General features: G+C 41.9%; 1 protein-coding gene across 4 annotated transcripts in view; it reads left to right on the top strand.

Annotated features, from left to right (window-relative positions):
- Window positions 1–22,176, top strand: part of LOC136874031 (15-hydroxyprostaglandin dehydrogenase [NAD(+)]) — an 80,979-nt gene extending 58,803 nt beyond the window's left edge. For 3 of the 4 annotated variants that reach the window (XM_067147522.2, XM_067147523.2, XM_067147521.2), the window contains exons 5-7: window positions 7,964–8,137; window positions 14,364–14,515; window positions 21,814–22,176. In XM_067147522.2, coding sequence (XP_067003623.2) covers window positions 7,964–8,137; window positions 14,364–14,515; window positions 21,814–21,949 — 462 coding nt within the window. In that variant the 3' untranslated portion in view covers window positions 21,950–22,176. The remainder of the gene's footprint in view (window positions 1–7,963; window positions 8,138–14,363; window positions 14,516–21,813) is intronic. The other variant, XM_067147524.2, reaches the window with a different exon arrangement.
- Window positions 22,177–27,989: the final 5,813 nt, after the last annotated feature.

The following is a 27,989-nucleotide window of genomic DNA, read 5'->3' on the forward strand; positions in this document are numbered from 1 at the left end:
AAATTTATCGCGCGCAGTCACGTGGCCCACTCCGCGGACTCTGATTGCCTCGTATTCAGGAACCCTATTGCTCCTCTACTTATAAAGCCTTCATCAAGTGTTACATTGTGTTTTTTGTATGTCGGATATGTGTGGGAGTGTGTTGTTGCTTTGTATTGATTTCTTGTGTTTCTTTCGATTCGTGTGCTCGACTACCTCAGCGCAGTAGTGTCGTTATCGTTGTATTATTATTATTATTATTATTATTATTATTATTATTATTATTATTTAATGCTGGTGCATTTTAGGGGGAAATAGGCATTATAAATTCAAAAGTGCCTTTCAGTGATTTTTTTTATCCCAGTGTCGCTGGGATTTGTGATCATAATATAAAGTGCACGTATAGGGTTTCATATAGTTAATATTGCCTCGACGATCGTTGAAGAGGGGTGCTTTCCGTACCTACGAGAACTCATAAAATTCGTATTTTTCATAACGTTGAGGTCAGGGATCGACTCTGAAAATTCTGTATGATTGTAAAGTGCGATTTTATTTTGTCTCAGAGGACATCCGAATGGGGTGAAATAAACCTAGATTTGTTGTTCGCGTCTCATTCTTTGTAGTTTTTGTTCTTCCCGTCCCCCTTCCCTTCATGTTAATTTATTTTGATAACGCCCTCGCGAACCTTACGCACCCTGGTGGCTGCCGGAAGGACCTTAAGGGATGGGAGGTAGGGTGCAATATGAAGTAAGGGGTATGACGATGCATGATAATTCGTCCGTCGGATTGGGACGTTAAGCCTTGAGCAGACCGCTTGGTGATTTTTGACAGGACTAGGTTATGTGGCGCCTCAGGATTTCACCCTCACCGTTCCTACTATCATATATAATGTTATTAACTTCATATGATTAAGAAAAGTAGTGGAAAATTATTATTTTTCCAAAATAATTTGGATAAAAATACTTATTCCAGGTCAACAAAAATTATCATGGACAATGAATGAACACTGTAGACTGCTATTAGCTTATTAGTTACCGGTTACACTTCATGATTAATTTTTTTGACAGCTTATTCTAGGGATGTTTTTTATAGCTGAAAATTCACTTCAAGCTGTCGAAAGGGTAGGTGCGTAGCTGCGGAAACCACATACGTGATATAAATGGTATTTCTACAGCTACACCCAACATCATGTAGTTAAAAAGTAAATTACAATCATGATACTTGGTAAAGTAGTTTTTTGTAAGAAGTGGTCAACTTGTCATAAATTTTGTCGAATATTGTATTGCCCTTAGTTTCATAAAAAAAAGAGCTGCATTTATGAGTGTAGTGCATTTTAAAGATAATTGCACACTAAAAAAGTGAGCCAAACTTCATTGGTCTATAATTTCAGAGGTAGTGAAATAAATATTCTAAAACATACAATTTTGCAGGAGAGTAATTCAAAGTAAAAGAATGTAACTGCAATTTCTCAGTAACCACACTGTCTCAATGTACAATTACCTTGGACGTGAACTACAATCATGAATGTAGCTCTTTATTTATGAAAATAAGAGCAATACAATTTTCGATAAAATTAATGAAAATCTGAATAGCAATATTCGAAATTTTCCTCAAAAAACTATTTTTCCGAATGTCGTGATTGTAGTCTACTTTACATCTACATGCCTTGCGGGTAGTGGGTGTCAATGTATAATATTCATGTAACATGAGTGAGTAGTTTCACAGTTTACCCTTCCGACAGCTCGAAGTGAATTAGCAGTCTTAAAAAACACTGTACGAAATAAACTGTCATAGAAATTAACCATGAAGCATAACAGGTTAATTAATAAGCTAGTAACAATCCACAATATTCAGTCATTGCATGTGATAATTCTTATCCACCTAGAATAAATATATCTGTCCAAATTATTGTGGCAAAAATTGTGATTTTCCACTACTTGACTGTTGTCTTCATAGACATGTGCCCTTAACTCTTCCAATGAAGTTGACTTCAGAAAGGGCATCCGGTCGTAAAACTCGCTACGAAGTTTTATCTCACTTCATGCCCGACCTAATTGAGAAAGGTGGCAAGGTTTGAACAACAACAACAACAACAACAACAAGAACAAGAACATCAACAACAACAACAACAAACAATAACAACAACATAAATTGTGCTTAATTTTGTGATAGGACTAACTATTTGCCCTTTATTTTGGTTTTTGGCGGATAAAATATGCGCAAGTTTAGTAAATACCTACATATCAATACATTTATATTTGAAATGAATATCTTAGATACCGTATACCCGTAAGAACAGTCTGGCTTCAGCAACCGTGGAGTGAAGTCGCGTGGTGTAGTGCGTGCCGAGAACATGGTCGGTATTGAGCAGTACCGGGCCGCGATTGGGAAATGGCAGGTGAAGCAGAAGGAGACCAAGAATGGACGAGTGTTAAGGAAAGAAGGAGTAAGAATGGGTGAAGCGGTGCTGGTAGTGGCAGTGATAGCGGTGCTACTGGTTATTGGGGGGGGGGGTGGAATTAAACCCAGGCCCAAATACCAGCGGAAAATTTAGCATGGAGGACTTGGCAGCACTCAAGGTGGTAGTGAGTGAGGTAATACAGGAAAAGTGTCAATGGGATAAGATACAGGAAATAAAGGACATGATGGAGGAGCAGAGAAAGGAGATAGGGAACATGAAGAAATGGCTAGAAACGAAGACGGAGGAATCGAACAGGAGAGTGGACAATAATGAGAAGGAAATAGAGTTATTCAGAGCGAAAGTGAAACATCTGGAAGAGGAGGTGATGATGATGAAGAGAGAAGCGGAGGGGTACAGGCAGGAGAGAATGAAGAAAGCCATATTTATATATAGTGTGGAGGAAGGTGAGAGGGAAGGCAAGATTGACCTGATATCCAAGGTGGTAGATGTTATACGGGATAGGATGAAGATAAACTTCAGTGAAGTGGACATAGACGATGTGGAGAGAGTGAGAAAAACTAAAGTATAGAGGCCAATTAGGGTAAAAATTTTCTCAACCCTAGTGGCAGAAATTGTGATAAGAAACAGTAATAATTTACAGGGCCAGAAAGTAGGGGTGAAAAGAGACAGGGGAAAGGAAGGAAGTGAAAATATGAAGATCTTGAACAGACACCTATGGAAGAGGCGCATATAAGGAGGGAAGTTGAGATGAAGGATAAATTAGGGAGTGGATATAACAAGTAGAAATGGTCAGAGCAAGTGGGACGGGATTGGGATAGGGTAGTAAGAGAGGAATTACAATTTCTGAAATATGGTTGGGAAGGTGCGTTAGAGGAGAATAATATTGATAAAGCCTTGGAATAGATGTTACATCCAATAAAGATGATAGCACAGAATGTAAAATGTAGAAGGAAGAAGAAGAAAGAGGGTGAGGAATGGTTTAATAGAGAGTGTGAAGGAATACGGAGGAGGGTGCTGTGTGCGTTACAAGAGTATAGAAAGAAAGAGGGGGACTACAGAAAGGGACGACTTCTGTAAGTTGAGGAAGAAGTATAAAAAGAAAATTTGTGAGGTAAAAAATGCGTGAACTGAAGCCATAAATAAAAAATGTAAGACTAACAGCATTGAAAAGTTTGGGAAAGGATTAACAAAATAATAAAGGGTGGAAGGAGTCTAGAGGTAAAGAGCATTGAAGATGTACATTGGGTGAGCTACTTTAGTGAATTACTCGGGGATAAGGAGGAAGACAGGGAATGAAGTAATTTGAAGAAATAGAAGAGTGGCAAATTACTATCTGGACAAGGAAATTACGAGGGACGAAACCTTAAGACTGATAAAAAGAATCAGGGGCAGGTCGGCTGGGGGTTGTAATGGGATCAATAATAATAATTTTTGGAAAGAAATTAGCAAAAGTGAGACAATGGTAGAGGGCATAGTGAATCTATTTAATAAGATCTTTGAATAATTATAGAGGAATATCTCTGTTAGATTCCTTAAGTAAAATGTACACATGGGTGTTGGCGAACAGGTTGAGTGAATGGGCAGAAAAGAATGAAGTATTGTCTGATTTCCAAGGAGGATTTAGAAGAAAAAAGAACAGTGGATAATATAATGATAATGATGACAGTTCTGGAAAAGTATAGGAGCCTGTCAAGAAGGAAGGTGTATGTGGCGGCAATCGATTTTGAAAAGGCGTTTGATGAGGTGGATAGGGAAGCTCTATTAGAGAAACTGGGAAGATTGGGGGTTTCGGGAAAGATGATGAGGGCAGTAGAGGGGATATATAGGGTAGTCAAGTTCTGTGTAAAATTGGGAGACGATAGGTTGAGCAGTCCATTAGAGTCCAAGGTGGGTTTAAAGCAGGGGTGCAAATTATCACCAATTTTGTTTATTTTATTTATTAACGATATCTTGGAGGGGCATGGGGCAAGCAATTGGGCAGTGCCGGTAGTTAATGGGGTGGAGGTTCCAGGATTGATTTTTCCTGATGATGTGATATTGATGACTCTAACCTCAGGAGGGATGCAGAAGGCTTTAAATGCAGTGTCGGATTTTGCGAAGAAATGGGCCTTGAAAATTAATGGGAATAAATCTAAAATGCTAATAGCCCAGGCACACAAAGGAAGAAGGGATGACGGGAAATGGGTTGTGCAGGGAGAAAGGTTGGAACTGGTAAGCAAGGTAGAAGATCTAGGAGTCATTATTAATAGTAAAGGCACCTGGAATGATCATATTAGGAGGGCGAGGAACAGAGGGTGGGCCGCCCTAGCCTCAGTAAAAAACTTGCTAGCGAAATATCCGGGTATCAATTATAAAACCCTGAGGTTAGTTCTAAGATCGGTGATTTTCGGGAGGGTATTGTATGGCGCGGAAGTTTGGGGGTTGGATGACAAAAGAGTTAAGATGAATTATTACTAATTTCGGTAAGATGGTGATGGGGCTCCCGATGTGGACAGCCAATGCAGGGGTGGAATTAATGTGTGGGGAGGATTTGGAATCTGAGTGTGTGAAAAGAATAGTTAGATATTGGATGAATTTGAAAAGACAGGAAGGAGGGAGGGTATTACAGGCCGCGTACGAACAACAACGGAAGATTATGTATAAGGGAAGCTGGCTAGATGATAGGCCCGGGGTACATGTGGGAAGAGGTGTTGACGAAGACAGAAGCTAGAGGGATGAAGGTACTGTAAGGAGGATTAGAGATCTGGGTAGGCAGATATTATTGGCCGAAAGTAGATTAAGAAGTTCCCTTAGTGTTTTTAATAAATTTGAGGAAGTAACGGGGATAAATATTAGATACGTTGATAGGTTGAGAAGGAGAGGGTTGGTATGGTGGTTGTTGGGATTACATAAAAATACGGGGTGGCTAAAAGGTAGAGATAAGGCAGAATGTATACTTTGTGGGGCCGAGAACGGTGATTTTCACTTATTAGGTAAGTGTGAAGAAACAAATAAAATTAGAAATAGTTTACTGAGTGCCAAACATCGGAAAATTTTAGGTAAAGGGGATGAGCAGGGTATTATAAGGTGGATTATTAAGGAGTGGGAAAATGGAGGAGAACTGAACAGGTATTTATGTGCGGTGAAAAATTCCTGTGTGAAAAAAATGGAAGAAGAAGGGGCATAGGACGATATGTCAGAATGCAAGGGAGAAGTGGTTAAGAGTATGAGGATATTCAGTCGTTGGAGTTTGTTGGAAAATTTAGAAGCTAGTGAAGTGTGGGTGATGTGGATATAGTGAAGTAGTTTGAATTCGAGCCTGGAGGCTAAGTAAGACCAAGTGATAACAAAGGTTGTTGAGGTGGCGAGGTAGTGTTTTGGTATCTTGGAATGTAGATGCCTTACCGATTGCGATATTGAGGATTGTACACAATTGTTGTCATTTGGTTAACTTGAATCCAGAGGAATGAGGTCATGGAACAAAGAATGCGGAGTAAGCAGTAGTGATTACAAGGGCGTGAGCCAAAATTGTTGTAAAGTAGTCAGCGGTTCTTGTAGCTTAATCTGTCGTGGCCATGTGGAGTGTACAGTCGTGTGGTGAATGCAAGGTCAGGGTAGGGCCAGGTTAGTTGTTGTGAGGTAGAGTTTGTGTATTATTATTATTATTATTATTATTATTATTATTATTATTATTAATACTTGGTTGTATACATTAGGGCATGTGCTTTTCTCTCACTATTCACGCGTGGTAGGAGCTGGTAAGGAATGACGGACAAGGGAGAGCAGGACATAACCGTAAGAAGACGGAGTGAGACGGGCCCACTCCAAATAAGTAAAAGAAGAGAGAAATGTGAGAGGCGGGATATGGGAGGAGAGCGGCTCCAGTTTCTCGTGGCAGGCCACAATGGAATGGTGAGAGAAATGCATTGTCAACTGGTAGGATTGTGGGGATCTTCCTTAGGGCCCCACAGATAGGGCCGGTCGTGTCATCATCGGGAGGGCGGCCTTCTTCTCACCAGGGGTGATCCTACGGCCGGACAGTAGTAGTAGTCACCAATATTATTTCTTGCTTTATTTTAGTATCCTTTATTGTTCATTTTATTTTGTTTCTTAATATTAAGTGGAGACGATGGGCGTGGCATGGGGGACTGAGGATGGCTACCGTGGTGATTCTATCTTGGGAGTGTCACGTTTCTGGAGTATCCAATATACCCCATGGCATGCCCAGGGAATCCGGTATTCATTTTCTTTTCTTTTTGATGTGAACATGTATCGGGGCAAATTCGCCTGTTATGTTCAATATCTATCTATCTACCGTATACCCGTACCGAATTTAAGCTCAAATGGTCCAATTGTTTAGACGTGATTGATCGAGAAAGAAACGTATACTCATTTCAAACTATTACACGTTTTGTTTAAATGATTTCACAAATATAATAATTTCAGGACAATGTTTCAAAATAAAACATAGTCATCTCACAGTTTTCTCCGAAAATGTTAATGCAAAATTTCATAAAACTTCGCCCAGCGAATTAGACGTGATGCTGTTTCGGAAGGCAGACAGACGTAATTTCATTTTTATATTGTGATAGGTTATCAGGATCTTTAAGCCGGCACCGCGGTGTACGGGTAGCGTGCCTGCACCTTACCCGGCCAGGTCAGGGATTTTTACCTGGATCTAGGGGTTGATTCGAGGTCCACTCCGCCTACGTAACTACAATTGAGGAGCCATCTGACGGTGAGATGGCGGCCTCGGTCTAAGAAGCCAAGAATAACGGCTGACCATACAAACCTCATAATCTGCAGGCCTTCGGGCTGAGCAGCGGTCGCTTGGTAGACCATAGTCTTCCGGGGCTGTTGCGCCATGGGGTTTAGGGTTGTGATTTTTATCAGGGTCTTTAAAACCAAAACTACTGCACAGAGAGGTAGAGTGTTTTAACACACACTGAATAACCACTATTTACAATTATTGACAAGTTCACATCTGTTCCACAGTTGATCGCAACGCACACTAGTAAAAATGTATTACTTGGAAACTGTTCGAGTACCCACTAAAAATCTAACACCACAGTCTGAAAACAATGCTCTAGATTCTTCTTCCCCTTTTTACCGCACCTTGTGGAGTCGCGGGTGCGAACTGTGTGGCACACGTGGATTTCGCCATGTTTTACGGCCGGATGCCTTTCTTGACGCCAACCCTATTTGGAGGGATGTAATTTCGATTGTGTGTTTCTGTGGTGGTTGGTAGAGTGATGTGTTGTCTGAATATGAAGGGGAGAGTGTTCGGATATACACAAAACCCAGTCCCCGAGCCAGAAGAATTAATCAGAGGCGATTAAAACCCCCGACTCTGCCGGGAATCGAACCCGGGACCCTCTGAACCGAAGGCCTCAATACTGACCATTCAGACAAGGAGTCGAAACCACTACTCTAGATTGTATTTTGATTAATTATTCTAATTTGGTTAAATGACAGCAAATGTATTTAGTCTTATTGAACAAGTGTGTTCTTTGCTATGATAATACAAAATTACTTATGTTCTCAGTTTGTAAGATACATATTTGTTATCTCCTTTTCTTTTAGACAGCCGTCGTAAGAGGCACAATGCTTGCATTGGAGAAAATGGGCAAAAATAAAGGAGGCAAAGGTGGAGTGGTTATTAACATAGCATCCATCTTAGGACTTGAGTGTATGGCTGGGTTACCAGTGTATTCGGCCTCCAAACATGGCGTCGTTGGACTCTCTCGCTCATTTGGTGTAAGTAATTAATGCTATTGTCCCTCTTTGAGAATTTTGGAAATGATCTATTGATTCCACTTCAACCTAATGTGCTGTGAAAGGAATACTAACTCCAACGGCGTCGGAAAAAGAAGTTAACTTGGTGTGAGTCTCGGCATTTCTTAGTAGTGATAAGCGTATTGTTCTTAAAGAATATCATATTTTCAAAAGCGAATTGTATTGACATCAACATCTCTCATAGGCCTATTTGGAGATTATCTGAAATAAGGGATACAAAATGTGTGACGCCATGTTACTTAGCAACCGTGCAGGATGCCATGTGATGTGTTGGTGGATGGCCATGACTGAGAGGCATACAGAAGGCTCTTTTATCAACGAGGCCTCATCTAATAATACTCTGAAGAACTGATTATTTCATTAGCAGTAGTTTTGTAGGCCTGTGCCAGTTTCTCTCTTGCGATGCACTGAATCCTACACTTGTCGACTCCAAATTCCGTACAGTTGTCTCTCGAAAACGATTCTTTACATACAAATTAATCTATCATCATCAATTTGACCTTTACTTATTAAAAGACGTATTTATGATCTTTTAATTTTTCCCAAAGGGAAATTTGACACCATTTTAATAGTCTAAATTCTCATTCTAAAGTCATCTACCGACCAATAGGGTACGAAGTAAGTTCTATATACGTTGTACAGTCATTAAGTTCTGAAACTGACCGCATGATGGCGCCGTGATGCACTATAGCTCATAGGTGGCGTCGTGGTATAGTACCATGCCAGTTAGTCTCTCGTCCCTGCAAGAGACAGTAGAGTGTATGCACTGGAAGCAGACGTAGGTTGTTGTTGTGACGGTGATTTGAATGCGCCAGTCGGACCTTGACATGTCACAGTATGAGCAACTGGCAAACATTAAGTTCTGCCAGAAATTAGACAAAACCGCTGCCGAAAAGTTTGAAATGTTGCAGCAGGCTTACAGTGAGGACGCACTGAGTCGCAATGTTGTGTTTAGGTGGCACCGACGTTTTGTGCAAGGACCGGACAGTTTGGAAGATGATATGCGTTCTGGTCGGCCACTAACAGTTCAAACGGAACACAAGATCCAAGAAGTTGCAACGTTGGTGCGTGCTAACCGCTCCCAATCGGTAGACGATCTCGCAGCAACAATAGGGGTCAGCCATGGTACTTGCCACAAAATTCTGACGGATGTCCTCAGCATGTCTCATGTTACCCAGCACAATGTGACACGAATCCTGTCGCAAGACCAACGTGATGATCGCATGACGACTTGTGGTGACCTAATCAGTAGTGCTGACGATGATCCGACGTTTCCCAACTGGATAATAACTGGAGACGAAACATGGTGTTTCCTTTCAGCGGTGCTTCCATCAGCTATACCAAGGTTGGCAAACGTGCATAACAGCCAACGGCGACTATTTTGCGGGTGTATGTGGTTCTGTTTAAGTGGTTAACGGCTAACGGCGACTATTTTGAGGGTGGATGTGGTTATATGTGGATGTATGCCGTGTAATGCGCCAACGTATGCAACATACAGAGTCGTGTGGGTGCCTATCCTCCAGGCGTCAAGTTTCAGAACTTCATGACTGTACTACGTGTAATGCAACATTCTTTTTATAAAAGCAGGTAGGTTTAAATTGAGGATTCATATACAGTATGTTATTCTCTAATCCGTTTGCTACAATACCCGATTTTTCAACATAATCTCTGTTCAAAGCTACGGTTTTAGGCCACCGTAATGCGAGGGCCAGTATGCCTGCAGGTACCACTCGACTGGTCGATGTCGGAGCCAACGTCATGCTGCATCGATAACTTCCCCATCATCCACGTAGTGATTCTCACGGAGTGCATCCTTCATTGGGCCAAACAGATGGAAGTCAGAAGGCGCGAGATTCGGTCTGTAGGGTGGATGAGGAAGAACAGTCCACTGAAGTTTTGTGAGCTCCTGTCGGTGATGTGATGTTGAAACACGCCTTGCCCGACGACTCACCGTGCTTTTGTCCACTGCCAATTCCCCGTAGACATTCTGCAAGCGCCTATGAATACCTGTGAAACTTTAGTTTTCCGTCAAAAGGAACTGAGTAACTGCGCTCTGTTTGGTACGCACCTCCGTTACAGACACCATTTTGAAGGATAGTTATAGCTCTGCCACCTACCACAAATTCATGAAACTCTACGAGACGAAGTGGGAATTCCAGTTTTTAAAACAGAAATTGGCCGAGAAATAAAATGTGCTGCATTATATATTGAACGCGCTCGTTTATATATTCTCGTCATTTGATATGGTTACTAATAAACCACTGACTGTTTTATTGAACTAATGGAATCGAGAATGTTCCAGTTAGTACAAACTCAATTATAGACAAAAATGAAAGACAACATTTTACTAACTACTGGCTATTTACAAAAGTATCTTATCCCCACGGTCGGTGTTTGGCTGGTACCGTAGTCAATAACTGTAACGGGCGATTCTTCAGCAATCTTGATTGACAGGTTTCAACTTTCACTCTCACTTCACTTCGTTTCGCACGCACTATTGTCCCTTTACAAAGTAGTTGCATGTAGTCGGGTTCGAACACTCGCCTGTTGGCAATCACAAAGTACGACTATTGTAAACTTGGGTCGACTCCAGACAATACTGATAAATCGAACAATCAGCTAACGTTACCAGTTCACACATTGAACTCCCAGCTTACGACTCGTAACTGCTGACTACTCAACACTCTAAACAACAACAACAACAACAACAACAACAACAACAACAACAACAACAGCAACAACAACAACAACAACAACAGCAACAACATCAACAACAGCAACTCTTCGAGGTGAGCCTGCTTTTATATACCTGATGATGAACTTCTAGTATCTTCGGGGTGCGGCCAATACAAGTGTTCTAGTTTCGCCTTCCAGAAAATTCTCGGAGACACCAAACGAAGGAGACAATAGGAGTCGAGGTCGTCAGGTACCCACAGGCCGGCTGGTAGCTGCCCAACATGAGTCACTCATCTTTTCCAGGAAATACTGAAGGAGCCTTCAAGGGGGCTGGCAGTCATATTACTGCGTAACAATACTATATATGAGGACGCTGCGATTACAGCCACTGTCCGGCTGCTTCACTGAATGCTCAGTGTGGTGACCTTCGCTTCATGTGGTGTAGGTGATAAGTATTGTTTTGCGAGTAATTACAACTGGACAATCATCCTCTATTAACACTAATCGGAAGGAAAATTGAAGAGGTCTGACACTTCAAAAAAAAAAAAAAAAAAAAACGAAAGTGAGGAGCCTGGCACAAGTAAGTGGAAGCCATGCCAGGACCTAGCTAAGCGCACCGTGGTCGCGAAACCACGCTCCCAAGTTAAGAGCCTCTTCGTTCCTTTTAGTCGCCTGTTACGACAGGACGGGAATACCGTAGGTGTTATTCTACCACCCCCACCCACAGTGGGAACCTTCGATTCAGAGACCTTCGGCTCGATTCCGACAGGGCCAGGGATTTTAACTGCATTTGGTTAATTTCTCTGGATCGGGGACTGGGTGTTTCTGTCAGTCCTAATACGCATCTCTAGATCTACAGACAGCACAAATTAACAACAACTACATAAGCTTTCTATAGTGAACACATCCCTGCACATACAGTAGGTCTGGGAAGGGTACCTGACCACTTAGATGGAAATGAAAAGAACTCAAGGGGTCGGAGCTACGGCCGTACTTTTTTCGGTATTAGAAATAACTGAATGTGCAGAATTTAGGGCTAGAAAACTTTATTTTGCAGGGCTCCAGTTTTGTAAATATTGTTATATCACACTATTTCCAAACTTCATCAATTCGATTACTTCTTCTCGAGTGTTTCCGGGCGTTTCTTCATATGATTGGCGGGGAGAAGCAGGTGTACTCTGTTGCGGCTTGCGGCGCACGGCAGCCTCGGCTTTCTTATATTGTACACAGGCTCGGCAATGCCCAGTTTTCGATATTTTGGGTTTATTGTATTACTTCTGACCCAATGTTTCTGATTGCGATAGGTTTATTTAAGTACTGCTCTTCTTTTTCTTCAAGTACCATGTCCGGTCCCCCAGTCGTTGACGATTGTCTTGAAGGAAACACACCTTTCTTTAGCTAACTTGAAGAGTTGTTCAGTGTTGTTGACGCAAGTCAAGTCTTTCATGTTTTGGAACTTTGACAACGGTGGTCTACCAGCTCCTCGTTTGCTTTCTATTTTTCCGTGTAATATGAACTGAAGAAGCCCGTGCTTTCTACCTCAAATAATATGGCCTGAATGAGCTGTTTCCCTGGCTTTGATGACGTTTGCAAGCTCACGCTCTCTTTTACACTTAATTATTGGTTACAAAATATGTCCATGCTATTCTGAACATTTTCCTAAGTAACTACATTTCAAATGCCTCTAATCTGTTCATGGAGGAAGCTTTGACAGTCCATGTCACTACTCCATAAAGCAGTGTTGACCGGACGTAACACATCAACAGCTTTTGCCTGAGTTTGACACATAGTGTCATCACAAAAGAATGCCCTTATCGTTTGGAAATATGATCTGGAAATCTCAGTACGGCGCCTGATCCTTTTAACAGGGTCCAGATTGTCTGTTATGGTGCTCCGAAAGTATGTGAACTGTCTCAAGTCGTTTAATGTTTTGATTATTTAACGAAATGGAGACACCTTCATAGTTACTTCAGCTTAATATCATGAACTTGGTTTTTGTGGTATTGATGTTTAGACCATATCTTAATTCACTGACATGAATTCTCCTGCATAGTCCTTGAAGACCTTCAATGGTGTCGCATATAATTACGGTGTCATCTGCATATCTAACATTGTTTATGACGGCGAAGGCAACCCTTCGCCAGTCAACAAAAGTTCAATTCCGACACTGATGTGCAAATTAAAGTTCTTTCTGCCGATGCGCTTTTGTCACACAGGTGCACAGACCATCTGCTGGCTTCGGAGCCCCGTACGAAACGGAGTTTGTTGAACCATCGTCTCCTGATTCATTTTACAGTGCGCTGCTCCACTGTACCGTATTGGTAATTCCTCAAACACCTTCGAACCTGACGTTAACGTCCCACATGAACGACACGTGGTGTTCCACGGTTTACAGTCGGCTACTCACAATGCAGCCACTTGCCAACTACCACCTGTCGTAAGAGGCGACTGAAAGGGGGCGAGGTGTTTCGACTTGGGCGCGGGGTTGGCGATCACAGACGTCTGGCATTGTTTCCATTTATTTCTGTCAGGCTCCTCACTTTCATCTTTCCTATACAACCTTCCATGGTAAACTCTTGTTCTTCTCCAACCCCGACGGAACTAGGTTTGCGACGCCTAGCGAGTTTTTCTTTTTCACGCCCTTCGTATCCCTTCCCTTACATTTGCTGATACCTACATTCTTCGAAGTGTTGGACCACTTCAATTTTTCTTCTGATTAGAGGATGGTTGCTCAGTAGTACTTCCTTTAAAATACCACCACAACCACCACCACCAATTACCAACTCACGATACACTTTCAACGCAGCATTACGAGCAGTACACAAACTAATCTGTTTCAGAAACACTGTCTCCTTGGCCTGAAAGCCGATAATTATTCCTTTTTATGAACTCGGATAAATCGCATCTTTTTTGCTATTTGCTTTACGTCGCACCGACACAGATATATCTTATGGCGACGATGGGATAGGAAAGGCCTAGGAATTGGAAAGAAGCGGCCGTGGCCTTAATTAAGGTACAGCCCCGGCATTTGCCTGGTGTGAAATGGGAAACCATGGAAAACCATCTTCAGGGCTGTCGACAGTGCGCCCGAACCCACTATCTCCCGAATCGCATCTTTTGCTGCTGACAGAAACTATTGATATGTGTAGGCAGACACCTTATCGCTAGGTGGTGACGTGTGGTCCTCTCCATGGGCTATGAGCTGCTGACTAGATTTCGAATTCGCGGAAGGTGATCGTGTTCTTCAAACCACTGTCGGACATTTCTAGCCGAGTGAAGATCCTATTTATCACAATAATAAAATTCGACTGTGTATAAAATTATGCTGCGTATTTTATAAGATGTTTGTACTAATTAATATAAGAAGTGATTATTAACGAAGACATGATGTTTCAAACACTATGATCACGAAATTGCAGTGATGTGGAGTGTAAACAAAGTACCATAAATTGTTTATTCTGTTGTGTTCATTTGCATTAGAGGTAGCGTACTGCATTTCTCTCTGTTATAGATGCCGTTCCACTTCGAACGAACAGGGGTACGTGTTCTCGCTATGTGCCCGGGAGTGACAGATACAGCTTTGGTCGCTGAATTTAACAGGCGAGCATCGGACGATATAGCCAAAGAAGGATGCCGAGAGTTGAACCAGTTACCCCAACAAGTGTAAGTCGAATCGTTAGATTGAAATTGTTTTCCTGATGAACATTAAAATTATTTGCTGGATGTTGAAAAATAGATTACTCGGAAACATGCTGCTAGAACCAGATCTAGGAAGTTATAATGTGATTGCATGAAATGGAGTGTATTCAGCGATATTATTTGCTTATTATGAGAGCACTGAGCGACTAGCGGCTCTCTTGGGGAGCAGCAACTCTCAGCCACCGGGTGGAGTGAATATTTCACGAATTTATAATGATGATAATGATAATAATAATATCCAGTATCTCCCTTGGTAAATTATTTCGATCTCTAATTCCTCTTCCTATAAACGAACATTTGCTCCAGTTTGTCCTCTTTAATTTCGACTTTATCTTTATATTATGATCCTTCCTAATTTAAAAAATCTTCTCACACTTATTCGTCTACCGACGTCATTCCAAGCTACCTCTCCACTGACATAACGCTTAGTCGAGCAGCTCATCTTCTTACTCCCAAGTCTTACCAGCCCAAAGTTTGCAATATTTTTATAATAACACTGATTTGTCGGAAATCACCCCGAACAAATCGTGCTCCCTTCATATGGATCTTTTCCAGTTTTCGAATCAAAAAATCCTGGTGATGGCCCCATACACTGGAACCATACCCTAATTAGGATCCTACCAGTAACTTATAGGCTCTCTCCTTTACAGCCTTACTGCAACTCCTAAACACCCTCATAACAATGTGAAAAGATATTTCTAACCTTCAGTATCTGGTAATTCCCCAATCTCGATTGTCACACAAATATTTGCCAGATGGTGAACGAAATTTCCGTTCTTACGTTGCATATTAGTTTCCCTTCTCTTCAATTTTATTACAATAAACCATGCCACCAAAAACGAAAAAACAAAATCAAACCCCACGGCACTTAACGCCTTTGAAAGGGCCTTGACCTTCCCAGCGACGGGTGCTCAGCCCGAAGACCTGCAGATTACGAGGGGTCATGTGGTGAGCACGATGCATCCTCTCGGCCGTTATTCTGGGCTTTCGAGACCGGGGCCGCCATGTCACCGTCAGATAGCTCCTCAATTCTAATCACGTAGGCTGAGTGGACCTCGAGCCAGCCCTCAGATAGAGAGAAAAATCCCCTACCTGGCCGGAAATCGAACACGTGGCCTCCAGGCGAGAGGCAGGCACGCTACCCCTACACCGCGGGGCCGGCAAAGCATGCCACTGGTCGTCATAAAACCTACTATTGATATACTGATCTTTTAATTTCTTGTTAATTAATTTAGTCCTTGAAGTACACTTCATTGGAAACAAAGTTGGTTATACTGATTTCCATTGGGTTGGAAATTTTGTTCGCGAGGAAACACGCCCGCGCCTTCATGGTCTGAGAGCTCGTGATCGAGTTAAACTCTGTCGACTGGCTTTGGGAATTCCCTAGTTCATCCCGCGGACTCCCGACTCCCATCTTTTTGGCTGCTTGGATGGTGCTTCACGCTTCGAGTTCCCACGAACTGGTTTACAAATAATGGAATAAATTTTCTCCTTTATCATTTTGATTCATGGTTCATGACCCTGCCAGGTAAAATATCTGTAGCACGACGCATATATACACTGACTGACAGAGCAAATGCAACACCAAGAAGGAGTGGTCAGAACTTTATGCCAATTGCAGGGTAGACTGACGTCACTGAGGTATGCTCATGATGTGAAATGCGCCGCTGTGCTGCGCACGTAGCGAACGATAAATGGGACACGGCGTTGGCGAATGGCCCATTTCGTACCGTGATTTCTCAGCCGACAGTCATTGTAGAACGTGTTGTCATGTGCCACAGGACACGTGTATAGCTAAGAATGCTAGGCCGCCGTCAACGGAGGCATTTCCAGCACACAGACGACTTTACGAGGGATATGGTGATCGGGCTGAGAAGGGCAGGTTGGTCGCTTCGTCAAATCGCAGCCGATACTCATAGGGATGTGTCCACGGTGCAGCGCCTGTGGCGAAGATGGTTAGCGCAGGGACATATGGCACGTGCGAGGGGTCCAGGCGCAGCCCGAGCGACGTCTGCACGCGAGGATCGGCGCATCCGCCGCCAAGCGGTGGCAGCCCCGCACGCCACGTCAACCGCCATTCTTCAGCATGTGCAAGACACCCTGGCTGTTCCAATATCGACCAGAACAATTTCCCGTCGATTGGTTGAAGGAGGCCTGCACTCCCGGCGTCCGCTCAGAAGACTACCATTGACTCCACAGCATAGACGTGCACGCCTGGCATGGTGCCGGGCTAGAGCGACTTGGATGAGGGAATGGCGGAACGTCGTGTTCTCCGATGAGTCACGCTTCTGTTCTGTCAGTGATAGTCACCGCAGACGAGTGTGGCATCGGCGTGGAGAAAGGTCAAATCCGGCAGTAACTGTGGAGCGCCCTACCGCTAGACAACGCGGCATCATGGTTTGGGGCGCTATTGCGTATGATTCCACATCACCTCTAGTGCGTATTCAAGGCACGTTAAATGCCCACCGCTACGTGCATCATGTGCTGCGGCCGGTGGCACTCCCGTACCTTCAGGGGCTGCCCAATGCTCTGTTTCAGCAGGATAATCCCCGCCCACACACTGCTCGCATCTCCCAATAGGCTCTACGAGGTGTACAGATGCTTCCATGGCCAGCGTACTCTCCGGATCTCTCACCAATCGAACACGTGTGGGATCTCATTGGACGCCGTTTGCAAACTCTGCCCCAGCCTCGTACGACGACCAACTGTGGCAAATGGTTGACAGAGAATGGAGAACCATCCCTCAGAACACCATCCGCACTCTTATTGACTCTGTACCTCGACGTGTTTCTGCGTGCATCGCCGCTCGCGGTGGTCCTACATCCTACTGAGTCGATGCCGTGCGCATTGTGTAACCTGCATATCGGTTTGAAATAAACATCAATTATTCGTCCGTGCCGTCTCTGTTTTTTCCCCAACTTTCATCCCTTTCGAACCACTTCTTCTTGGTGTTGCATTTGCTCTGTCAGTCAGTGTACATACAATTATCACTTATTTTTATTATTTGTCTGAAAGGATCATCTACTTCCCAGACGATCTGGGCTGCAACAAGGACAAACTTCCACGCGAAACAAAATAATCTAAAGATGAAACTTTAAATTAAACACACAACAATAACTCTAAGACTACAAAATAGTTCGTAGAATATCAATCAACGTCACAACAAAGAAATCTTCAAAAATCACTTGACACAAAGTTAACATGTGATAATAAATGCTGAAAGTAAACATTCGAGAAAGAAGCCGAGCAACGCATGGAGCAAGTTCATATCAGTCATGTTATTTGACCTATTTATAAGAAATGCTGCACAGCAGCACAGGGCCTCTCAGAGTGCATGCACTGTGCACGGTGCAAAAGACGACTTCGCTTGGTTGACCAGAGTGCAGATCCCCACTCCTCGATTTGGAGCAATAGCTCTGTATCTCTCTTTCCATACGCATGTCTCGCTCGCTCTGCCTGTCTCCCTCTTCCTCACTTGCTCCGTAGCGTTCCAAATCTGAACCAGGTTGTGCCGAGTTGAGCCGAGCTTAGCCGAGTAGCCCAGAGACGAAGCGTTGGTTCGACCCGAGCCGAGTGCAACCGATGCACTGTGAACAGGAACTCTGCGCCTCAGTTTGCACGCGTGAGATTTTGAGCGTTTGAGAGGCCCTGGTCTAGTATCTCAATAGCATACTGAAACTGAATTATTACTACTACATCTACTACTATTACTACTACTACTGAACGTTCACTCAAACCGTGAGTGAGACCACTGAACTACTACTATATGTTGTAGTAGAATGCAGCATACTATATTTAAATAAGTATTTAATTGTACACAAGGTGCATGGATACAATGTATGAAACTTCTGTATGTGAAAAACGTTAGTGATTCTGTCCCCGATCAGCACCTTAATACATGGTATCTGTAGCAGTGTTCACCACATCCACTGCTATTATAATCAAAGCAAGGGTCATGAAAACACTTCATTTTACACAATTTATAATGAAACCTGTGAACGGAAACCTTTGTGATTGTCTCAGATCATAAACTCCTTGCGTCCACTCTAGATTTGTCATGGTGTCGCTCAGGTAGAAATCCTCCCATATGTTGTCTGTCTCCATGACTAAATGGTTACCTTTGGTCACAGGACTCCCGGTTTCAATTCTCGGCAGCGTCGAGCATTTTAACCATAACTGGTTTATTAATTGTAGTGATGGGCTAGCGACGGAATCGAGTGGTAATGTGCTCTTAGAATCGGTATACTCGACTCCAGACTTGAGTCCAAGCATACTAGTGTCGCTATCTATGGACATTTCTTAGAACTATAATCTATTGTACTGGATTGCATGGCATTCAGGGTCACCCACATAATGTTTTTGTGATGTGGATTGCAATATGTTTGCTGCTGATCATTAGTTTTATTGAGTCATCGGTCGTTAATAATTTGATTGATACGATAATTATTATCATCATAGGCAAAACATTTATGACTTACTAACAAAACGTCAACTTGAAAGATAGACACGTAGGACCGAAGATGAGCGTGGGATGGTGACAGTTTACACACAGTGTACCCCACCTTTTCTAATGTCGATAACGGCAGCGTTCTATTATTATTATTATTATTATTATTATTATTATTATTATTATTATTATTATTATTACTGTGCAGCCTGGAAGTAGCCACCAGGGATTTGTTGATAGCTATGAAATATTATTTCCGCGACGTCCTTGTACAAAAATGTGTAATAATATTGTGCGAAATAATGACAATATTACTGCCAGATTATTTATTGCAAAGGTACGTGTGTAGGGCGTTCAGAAACATATATGTGCTGTAGTATCACTTATTGTTATTGTCCGACTCGTTGGCTGAATGGTCAGAGTCCTGGCCTTCGGTTCAGAGGGTGCCGGGTTCGATTACCGGTCGATTCGGGGATTTTAATCGCTTCTGATTAATTCTTCTGGCTCGGGGACTGGATGTTTGTGTCCGTCCCAACACTCTCCTCTTCATATTCACACAACACACTACACTACAAATCACCACAGAAACACGCAGTTCGGTTAGGGGCGCGCGGCTGTGAGCTTGCATCCGGGAGATAGTGGATTCGAATCCCACTGTTTCCCAAATGCCAGGGCTGTACCTTAATTAAGGCCACGGCCGCTTCCTTCCACTTCCTTTTTTTTTTTTTTTTTTTTGCTAGGGGCTTTACGTCGCACCGACACAGATAGGTCTTATGGCGACGATGGGATGGGAAAGGCCTAGGAGTTGGAAGGAAGCGGCCGTGGCCTTAATTAAGGTACAGCCCCAGCATTTGCCTGGTGTGAAAATGGAAAACCACGGAAAACCATCTTTAGGGCTGCCGATAGTGGGATTCGAACCTACTATCTCCCGGATGCAAGCTCACAGCCGCGCGCCTCTACGCGCACGGCCCTTCCACTTCCTAGGCCTTTCCTATCCCATCTGTCTCGGTGCAACGTAAAGCAAATAGCAAAAGAAAAAAAGTACTGCTTACATCCCACCGCTATTCTTCGACCTTCGGTCAACTTCTAGACTACACTCGGGTTTGTTCCTTTGCACAATCATGTGCTGGAATGATAAACGTCAAAACGGAGGGTGTATTATTTGGTTCATTGAGTTCCATGAGCTGTTTAGCTAGAACAGAATGACGTTCTGTCTGATGATTTGCTTCGTGTACATACATCACATTCTGGACGCCTAATCTTAATACCCTACATTATATCTGCCGAAAGTATGATGTAAATATAAACTATTTACCTGTCCCCTCGGACGATTGTAGGCATACCGGGACAGTGAAAAAAATGAAATGGCGTATGGCTTTTAGTGCCGGCAGATCCCAAGACGGGTTCGGCTCGACAGGTGCAGGTCTTTTGATTTGACTCCCGTAGGCGACTTGCACGTCGTGATGAGGATGAAATGATGATGAAGACAACACATACACTCAGCCCCCGTGCCAGGGAAATTAACCAAAGATGGTTAAAATGCCCGACCCTGCCGGGAATCGAACCCAGGACTCCTGTGACCAAAGGCCAACACTCTAACCATTTAGCCATGGAGCCAGGCACCGTGACAGTGATTTTAAATAATAATAATAATAATAATAATAATAATAATAATAATAATAATAATAATAATAATATGAGTTTTACGTCCAACTACGTGCCGGAATTTAGCCACCCAGGAGTTATTTTATGTGCCAGCAATTCTACCGACACGAGGCTGACGTATTTGAGCACCTTCAAATACCACCGGACTAAACCAGTATCGAACCTGCCATGTTGGGCTCAGAAGGCCAGATAAGCTGTGTTATCAATATTAGAATATAGGGCATATTCAGTGGAGTGGGTGAGAGACTCCGTGAACGGATATTTTCATACTTTGTTATGCGTATATATATAGTTGTAGTATTATCGTTCGCAAGTCATCATCAAATTCAGATTATTTATTTTGCTCACTCATTAAGAATATTTATATCGTACCGGTCTATCGCAATCCCATAAAACCCCAGCGACCACTTGTACGCATGCTCCATCCATCCATCCAAGAGCGAGCGAGAGACGTCATGCTGTCATCGAGTCTTCGCAAGCGAAACGAGTCCGAGCCTGGACTCGAAAGTGTCGAGTACCGCGATTCCAGGCATCACTTGCGCACGTCACTAATTAATTGGAACGAGGGCTGGGTGTATGTGTCGTCTTCATCGGCATTTCATCCCCATCACAACGCGCAGGTCGCCTACGGATGTCAAATCAAAAGACCTGCATCTGGCAAGCCGAACTCGTCCTCGGACAATCGCGGTACTAAAAGCCATACGCCATTCGTTTTTTCTTTCCCGCCCATTTGTTGCCACTCTTGCTGCAGTTAATGTAGGACGTTCTTACATACTGGAGTGACAGGGAACAAAAACGCCAAGGGTAACTCTTCTACATAATATAGCTCTCGCCAATACATACAGAAGACGCGTTGCAGTGTACTAAAACAAAGCGGTCTTTTTTTTTTTTTTTTTGGAAAGGACAATTGCAAATTATCTGTATTTTTAGTTGTACCTTGTTTAGATGCACCCATATATTCTCCAGTCCGTAGGTTATTATTGGGCCGATTTTTAAATGTAATTATTCTATGGCCGTCTTAAGGGACAGGCTGCTTTGGTAGCAGCGTTTAGTCTTTCCCTAACACAGAGAGAACACCGATTTCCTGCTGTCTGGAAAGTAACTCCTCAATATTGCAAATTATATTTAGCAAGTCGTTTCTTTTTCACAGGCCTGAGGATGTCGCCAAGGGAGTACTTCATATGATCCGTTATGCCGCCAATGGAAGTGTGTGGGTGAGTGAAGGAGGTGAACCCGTCTATGAAGTCCGTATTCCACACCGAGAAGAAATGAAGATCAGGAAATGAATTGATATAGTCATCCTTACCATTTTCTTCTTCTACGAAAACGATTTAAATGTCCTCACCAGTTCTAAGCAAAATAAAAATGCTCCTTCCCAATGTGTGAGTTCGAAGGGCAAACCGGTGCTTTGAGGTGTCTTATGTTATGTTGGTAACTTCTTCTACCTGTCATTTTATAGCCCTAAGTTGGTAATTCATGTAAATGTCAAACAATAAAATATTCTACCTACTAATCGTATATTTTTTTATCACATACTGTAGCATAAGTTGTATGAAAGAAAACTTGTCAGGAATTTCAAGCATTCAAACGGAAGGAAATGAGCTGCGCAACATCTTCCTGTTTCAAACCTCATTCATAATTAGTATAGTCATGTTGTCTTATTTATACTCACGCAAGGACCAGTGTGGACGAGGTTAACGCTTTTCACTCGTTCAGTCCTACTGTTCAAGAGTAAATGTTGTACGTAACATTTTAGACGCAAGTTTACGAAATTTGAAATGGCCGTAACGTGTTCATGAACTTCTTAGCTTGCAGAATTACTGTATTTGTATTCATTTATTTATTTATTCCTGGCTTACATTTGTGGCGAATTTAGGCCTCACTGCCCCCTCTTACACTTAACCACTATAAACAATAAAATTTAAAAATGTAAACATAAAAGTAAGACATAGAAATTCTAAAAGGACATAATACTACGTACAGATAATTCTAAGACTAAGTTAGGCCTACATATCAGTACGTCAATTAGTGTGACATACTAATACTACTACTACTACTAATAATAATAATAATAATAATAATAATAATAATAATAAAAAGAAGAAGAAGAAGAAGAAGAAGAAGACCCATTCACACAACAAACACACATGATTCACACAACTCAGTTTTATGTTCCCAGGAAAAACTTTCGGCAGGCAGATTTGAATTTATGAGAGGAAGTAAGGTGCCGAATGTCCATTGGGAGTGTATTCCAGAATCTCGATGCAGTAACTAAAAAGGAATGATTGTAGGAATTCGTTCGACTTAGTGGAATTTCAAGTAGGGAACCAGAACGGGTACTAATTTCGTGGAATGGGGAAAGGAAACGAAAATTAGAAGAGAGGTAAGTAGGAGTGTTCGTCGAGAGCACTTGGTAAACAAGTGTCATTAGGTACAAATTCCTTCGTTCATTTATGCGTAGCCATCCCAATGTTTTGAACTATGGTTTAACATGAGCGCCATGTCGCAGTTGGAAGGCATATCGTATGCATTAGTTTTGTGCTCGCTGAAGTCTCAAAGGTTGTTCAGCATTTAGATTGACTAGTACCGTATCACAGTAGCCTAGAATTGGGAATAGTAGTGTTTGGATTTTAATTTAAGTTTTGAGGAAAATAATTGTTGTGACGTTTCAGGGGATATAGAGCTGCATGAACCTTTCTACATACATTTGTTACATGTTCATTCCAGGTCAGATTCTCATTGATGGAGATTCCAAGATTAGTTACATTTTTTAAGGTACGGTACAGCAACGTCATTGATTATGATTGGAGGAGGATTGATATTGCTTATTACATGTAATAATTTATAGTATCCTATGATAATACTTTGTGTTTTACAAGGATTTAGGATTAAGTGGTTGTTTTTAGCATAGGCGGTAAGCCTTTCAATATCCGAATTAATATGCTGAACCGTTTCATGTAAATTGTTTGTAGTCGTGTGTTTGTATACCTGCAGATCATCAGCATATAAGTGGTAGTTGCAATACTGAAGTGTGGAAGATATGTCATTAATATGCAAGACGAACAGTAAGGGTCCTAGAACAGACTCTTGAGGGACACCGGATGATTTTACAGCCCATTAGGATCTTTGATTGTTTACCACAACGCACTGGCGACGATTTGTAAGGTACGACTTAAAAAAAATTAGGGCTATCGGGCCGATATGCATAGAGCGTAGCTTGGATAGTAGTATGTCTATATTTACCGTGTCGAACGCACTACTAAAGCCAAGGAGTGTCAGTATCGTCACCTGCCGTTTCTCCATAGCTAGTCGTATGTCATCTGTTACCCGAAGAAGTGCAGTCGTACTGTAGTACTGTGTCCCCTTCTGAAGCCAGATTGCAATGGGTCAAAAAGAGAATGTCTGGTTAAGAATCCTACTAGCTGCTCGTGTACAACTCGTTCAAGAACTTTCGGGAGAGGGGGAAGAATCGAAATAGGACGATAATCAGATGGCGCATTTGCAGTGGTACCGGTATGCTTTAATATTGGAGTTACTAGAGCATCCTTCCATGCAGTTGGAAACGTCCCTGTGGTGAGACAGTGGTTTACAATGTGGGTAATTATTGGTAGGACCGCGCCAATAATGTTTTTATAAAGCCTATTGTGATGTTATCTGCTCCTTTAGCTTGTGACTTAACTGAATTCAAAATACGCTTTACATCATTTACACTGACAGAAAGAAAAGAGAAATTATTTTCGTTTTCTGTAGGGTCACTGATTCTTTTATTTGGATTGATATTATTTTGAGGTTGAGATTCATTTATTGGGTTAGTTACGAAGTGAGAGTTAAGTGTATCGAGAGATATAGTTGCCACATGTGGCTCTTAGCATTTTCCAATTCCCATAGCTCGAAGTTCGTTCCAGGTTTCACGTGCATTTAAGTTCCTTGTTACATTTTTAATATGATTAAATTTGCTATTGCGAATTAATTGCTTTGTTCTGTTACGTAAAAGACGATACTGTTCAAAATCTAGTTCATTATTTGTTTCCTTGTATCGGCGAAACATTGCGTCACGGCAAGCCATTGTTGCTTTTATATCGCTTGTTAACCAAGGTGCAGGCAAGCGAGTGACTCTGGCTTGCCTAACTGGAGCATGCTTGTCATATAGTCCTATGAGTAAGGAGTTAAATCTTGTCACTTTCATGTCTGTATCATGCAACTGCTTTATATCTTCCCTAGGTAGAGTGTACGCATCGTTTTGGAGTTGTTGTAGATCGATATTTTTCAGATCCCTGTGACTAATGTATTTAGCTTTGTATTTTGGTACACGTAGAGAGTAGCACAGGTATATTAAGTCATGAGTTGAGATGCCCGATACAGGAAATCGACCATACTTTAGAACTTTATGCGGGTTATTTGTAATCAGGAGGTCAATTCCAGTATGGCTTGTATATCTAAGTGTATGAACATGATTAGTTGCGTCTAGTGGTAAGATCATCATATCGATGGAGGTAAATAGGTTGCTGATTCGGTCTGATTTGCCAGTCGAAGCTAAGATATTTGAGTTAAAGTCACCAAGAAGTAGTATATGCTCGTAGGTTGGAACTAGTTTGAGAAGATCGGATTCAAGGTCAGAGATGTTAGTAACATTCGGTAGTTTATAGACAACTCCTATCAATACTTTTTGACGGTTAATTATGGTCTCAGCAAACATATATTCCGTATGTGGAGTGATGCCAGATGATGATTTGATAATAATTCTACATTTAATGTCATCTCTACAATATACTGCTACACCACCACCGCGCCTGGCAGTGCGATCATGCCGATAGAGAGTATATCCTTCTAGTTTTACAAGGGTAGAGCTAATTTTATCGGACAACCAGGTTTCAGTAATACACATAATATGCATGTTACAGATTGATATTATTGAACGAACTTCATCTATATGACTGAGAAGTGAGAGAGAATTGATATGGCAACACTGTAGTCTTCGCGAGAACTGAGACAGAGATTGTTTCAATAGCAGTTCAGTAGGCTGAGGGTTGGGGACAGTTGGTGAAGGTACACGAGGGTTATTTTCGTCTCGGAATACACTCGGATCAATTACACTCAGGAATGCCTCATCTACCGTAACAGTAGTTTCAAGGACACCAGCTGCTGTCATGTTTAAAGGGTAGGTGATACATTTCTGGAACAAACACTGATAGTACACACACACTGACAGACACACGCAAATAATTACATACACATAGCATAAGTTTGAACATTTCAATAGATAAATAATAATAATAATAATAATAATAATAATAATAATAATAATAATAATAATAATAATAATAATAATAAGGATATTGATAAAATTACACTAATATACAGTTGAAGAGTTAGTCTAGAGTAGGGTTTTGCTAAAGTGCTGTACTCCCAGGCTTTATTCAAGTGCACCTGCCGGCGAGCATTTCAGAAATAAGTAGAAGAGAAAGAGTTTGTAGGTGTGGGTGAAACTATGCTATACGAATATTTTACGAATTTGTTACAAATGAAAAATCACATTGGAAGAAACAGTTGAGGAGCTAGAAAGCTATTTCACAGTAGAATCTACAGGCACAGGGTGTTGTTCATTTATTTGAGAGAGTTCAGTTCATCCATTGTTGTTATGTTGTGTCTGGTTTCCCCTCTTTTTACAACAATGCGGCCCTGTATGGTCCAGACATTTCTCACACCAAATTCATCTACAGCCGTCTTTAATATTAGAGTGTGAGCCGCAGTCAGGTCCTCCCTGATAGTGATTCCAGTGCCTGCTAACTTGCGCTTGTTACGAAAGACTTCCTCCCTTTTCCTATAGCTTACAAATTTCACTAATATAGGCCGCTTCACTCCCAGCCCCGGCCTGCCAACACGGTGAGACCTATCAATATCCTGCACGGCGATGTCAAGGCCAAGTTTGTCTTTAAACAACCTGACTGAAAGTTCGTCCGTATTCTCATTCGGTGATTCGGGAATTCCGAACACACGGACACTTCCTCTACGTTGATATTGCTCAAGAGCATCTGTACTCTTTTGAGTTCATCCTGCACTGCTTTCAGTTCAATTTCCATCTTTTTAATATCAATTTTAATTTAATTGATAATCTCAGTGTTGAAATCCAGGGTGGCCTTGAGTTTTTCAGCCACGGCCTTTGTGACACTTTCAGTTATTGCCTCAACGACAGCCGAAAGAATGTCTTTCAACTGTAGAGCTTCACTCACCTGCTGAACAATGCTGTCCGCTAGGGTAGCTTCACTAACGCTGCCGCCTGCAGGCCCCGCCTCGGTCCTGGTTCCCCGGCTGGCTGCATTCTTTTTGTCCCTTCCCATAATTAAATTTTGTTTATATTTACAAAAATCCACTGCACAGCACTGAGCGATGTCGTGAAGTAAACGACACACACTTTTAGAGTTGAAATTCACTATTTTCGCAACGAAATACGTCTTTACTACACCTGCTAATGATCGAAAACTGGGAGCACACACACACAGCACTAACAGCGTGCCGCTATCTTGATACTACATGATTAAATACATCGCTTTGTAGACGTAAATTTGCACCATTTAAAATTACTGCGACTTGTTCATGGATACACGGTTAAGTACTTAGCTTTCTAGACGTAAGTTTACAACATGTGAAATGACCTTTATGAGTTCATGGATTCTCTGCTTTCAGACTTGGTGTACAGGCATCGTTAGTGATGGTAGGCCTAGGTCGATGTCGGCTTGTCCTTCCCAATGCGTGAGTTCGAAGGGCAAACCGGTGCTTTGAGGTGTCTTGTGTGAGGTTTAGGTTTCGAGATTACTTTATCATTCAAGTCACGATATATAGGCTACAATTTCTTTTAAGCAATACAGAATAAACTACAGATCTATACACCTTAATACTCTTGTAGGTTTATATGAATTTCATAGAGCCTAAGTTGTACGGAATCAAAACTTGTCAGGAACTTCAAGCATTCAAACGGAAATAAATTAACCAGGCAACACCTTTACAATAAATATACATTTAAAGAGAACCTAAAGATTTGAATATGGATCCTTTGGTTTCAATATGGAGAATTTCGATATACTGATCCGGATTTGTTATAAGGTGTTTGGTGAACTGTGAATCTTTGACCTTAGGTAATTTCCATGATCTAACATGTGCTTTCGTCCCGAATTTTTAAATTTCATCCTGTCTGAGCGACGTAAATGGATTTGCAGTCCCCACACTGTAATTAATATACACCACTTTTATACTCCTTATTAATGGTATACTTTGTTTCAATCATTTTGAGAAATAATAATTACGCTTAAACACTATAGAATAACACTA

This window comes from Anabrus simplex, chromosome 5 (genome assembly GCF_040414725.1).
Source record: "Anabrus simplex isolate iqAnaSimp1 chromosome 5, ASM4041472v1, whole genome shotgun sequence".
NCBI classification, from domain to species: domain Eukaryota; kingdom Metazoa; phylum Arthropoda; class Insecta; order Orthoptera; family Tettigoniidae; genus Anabrus; species Anabrus simplex.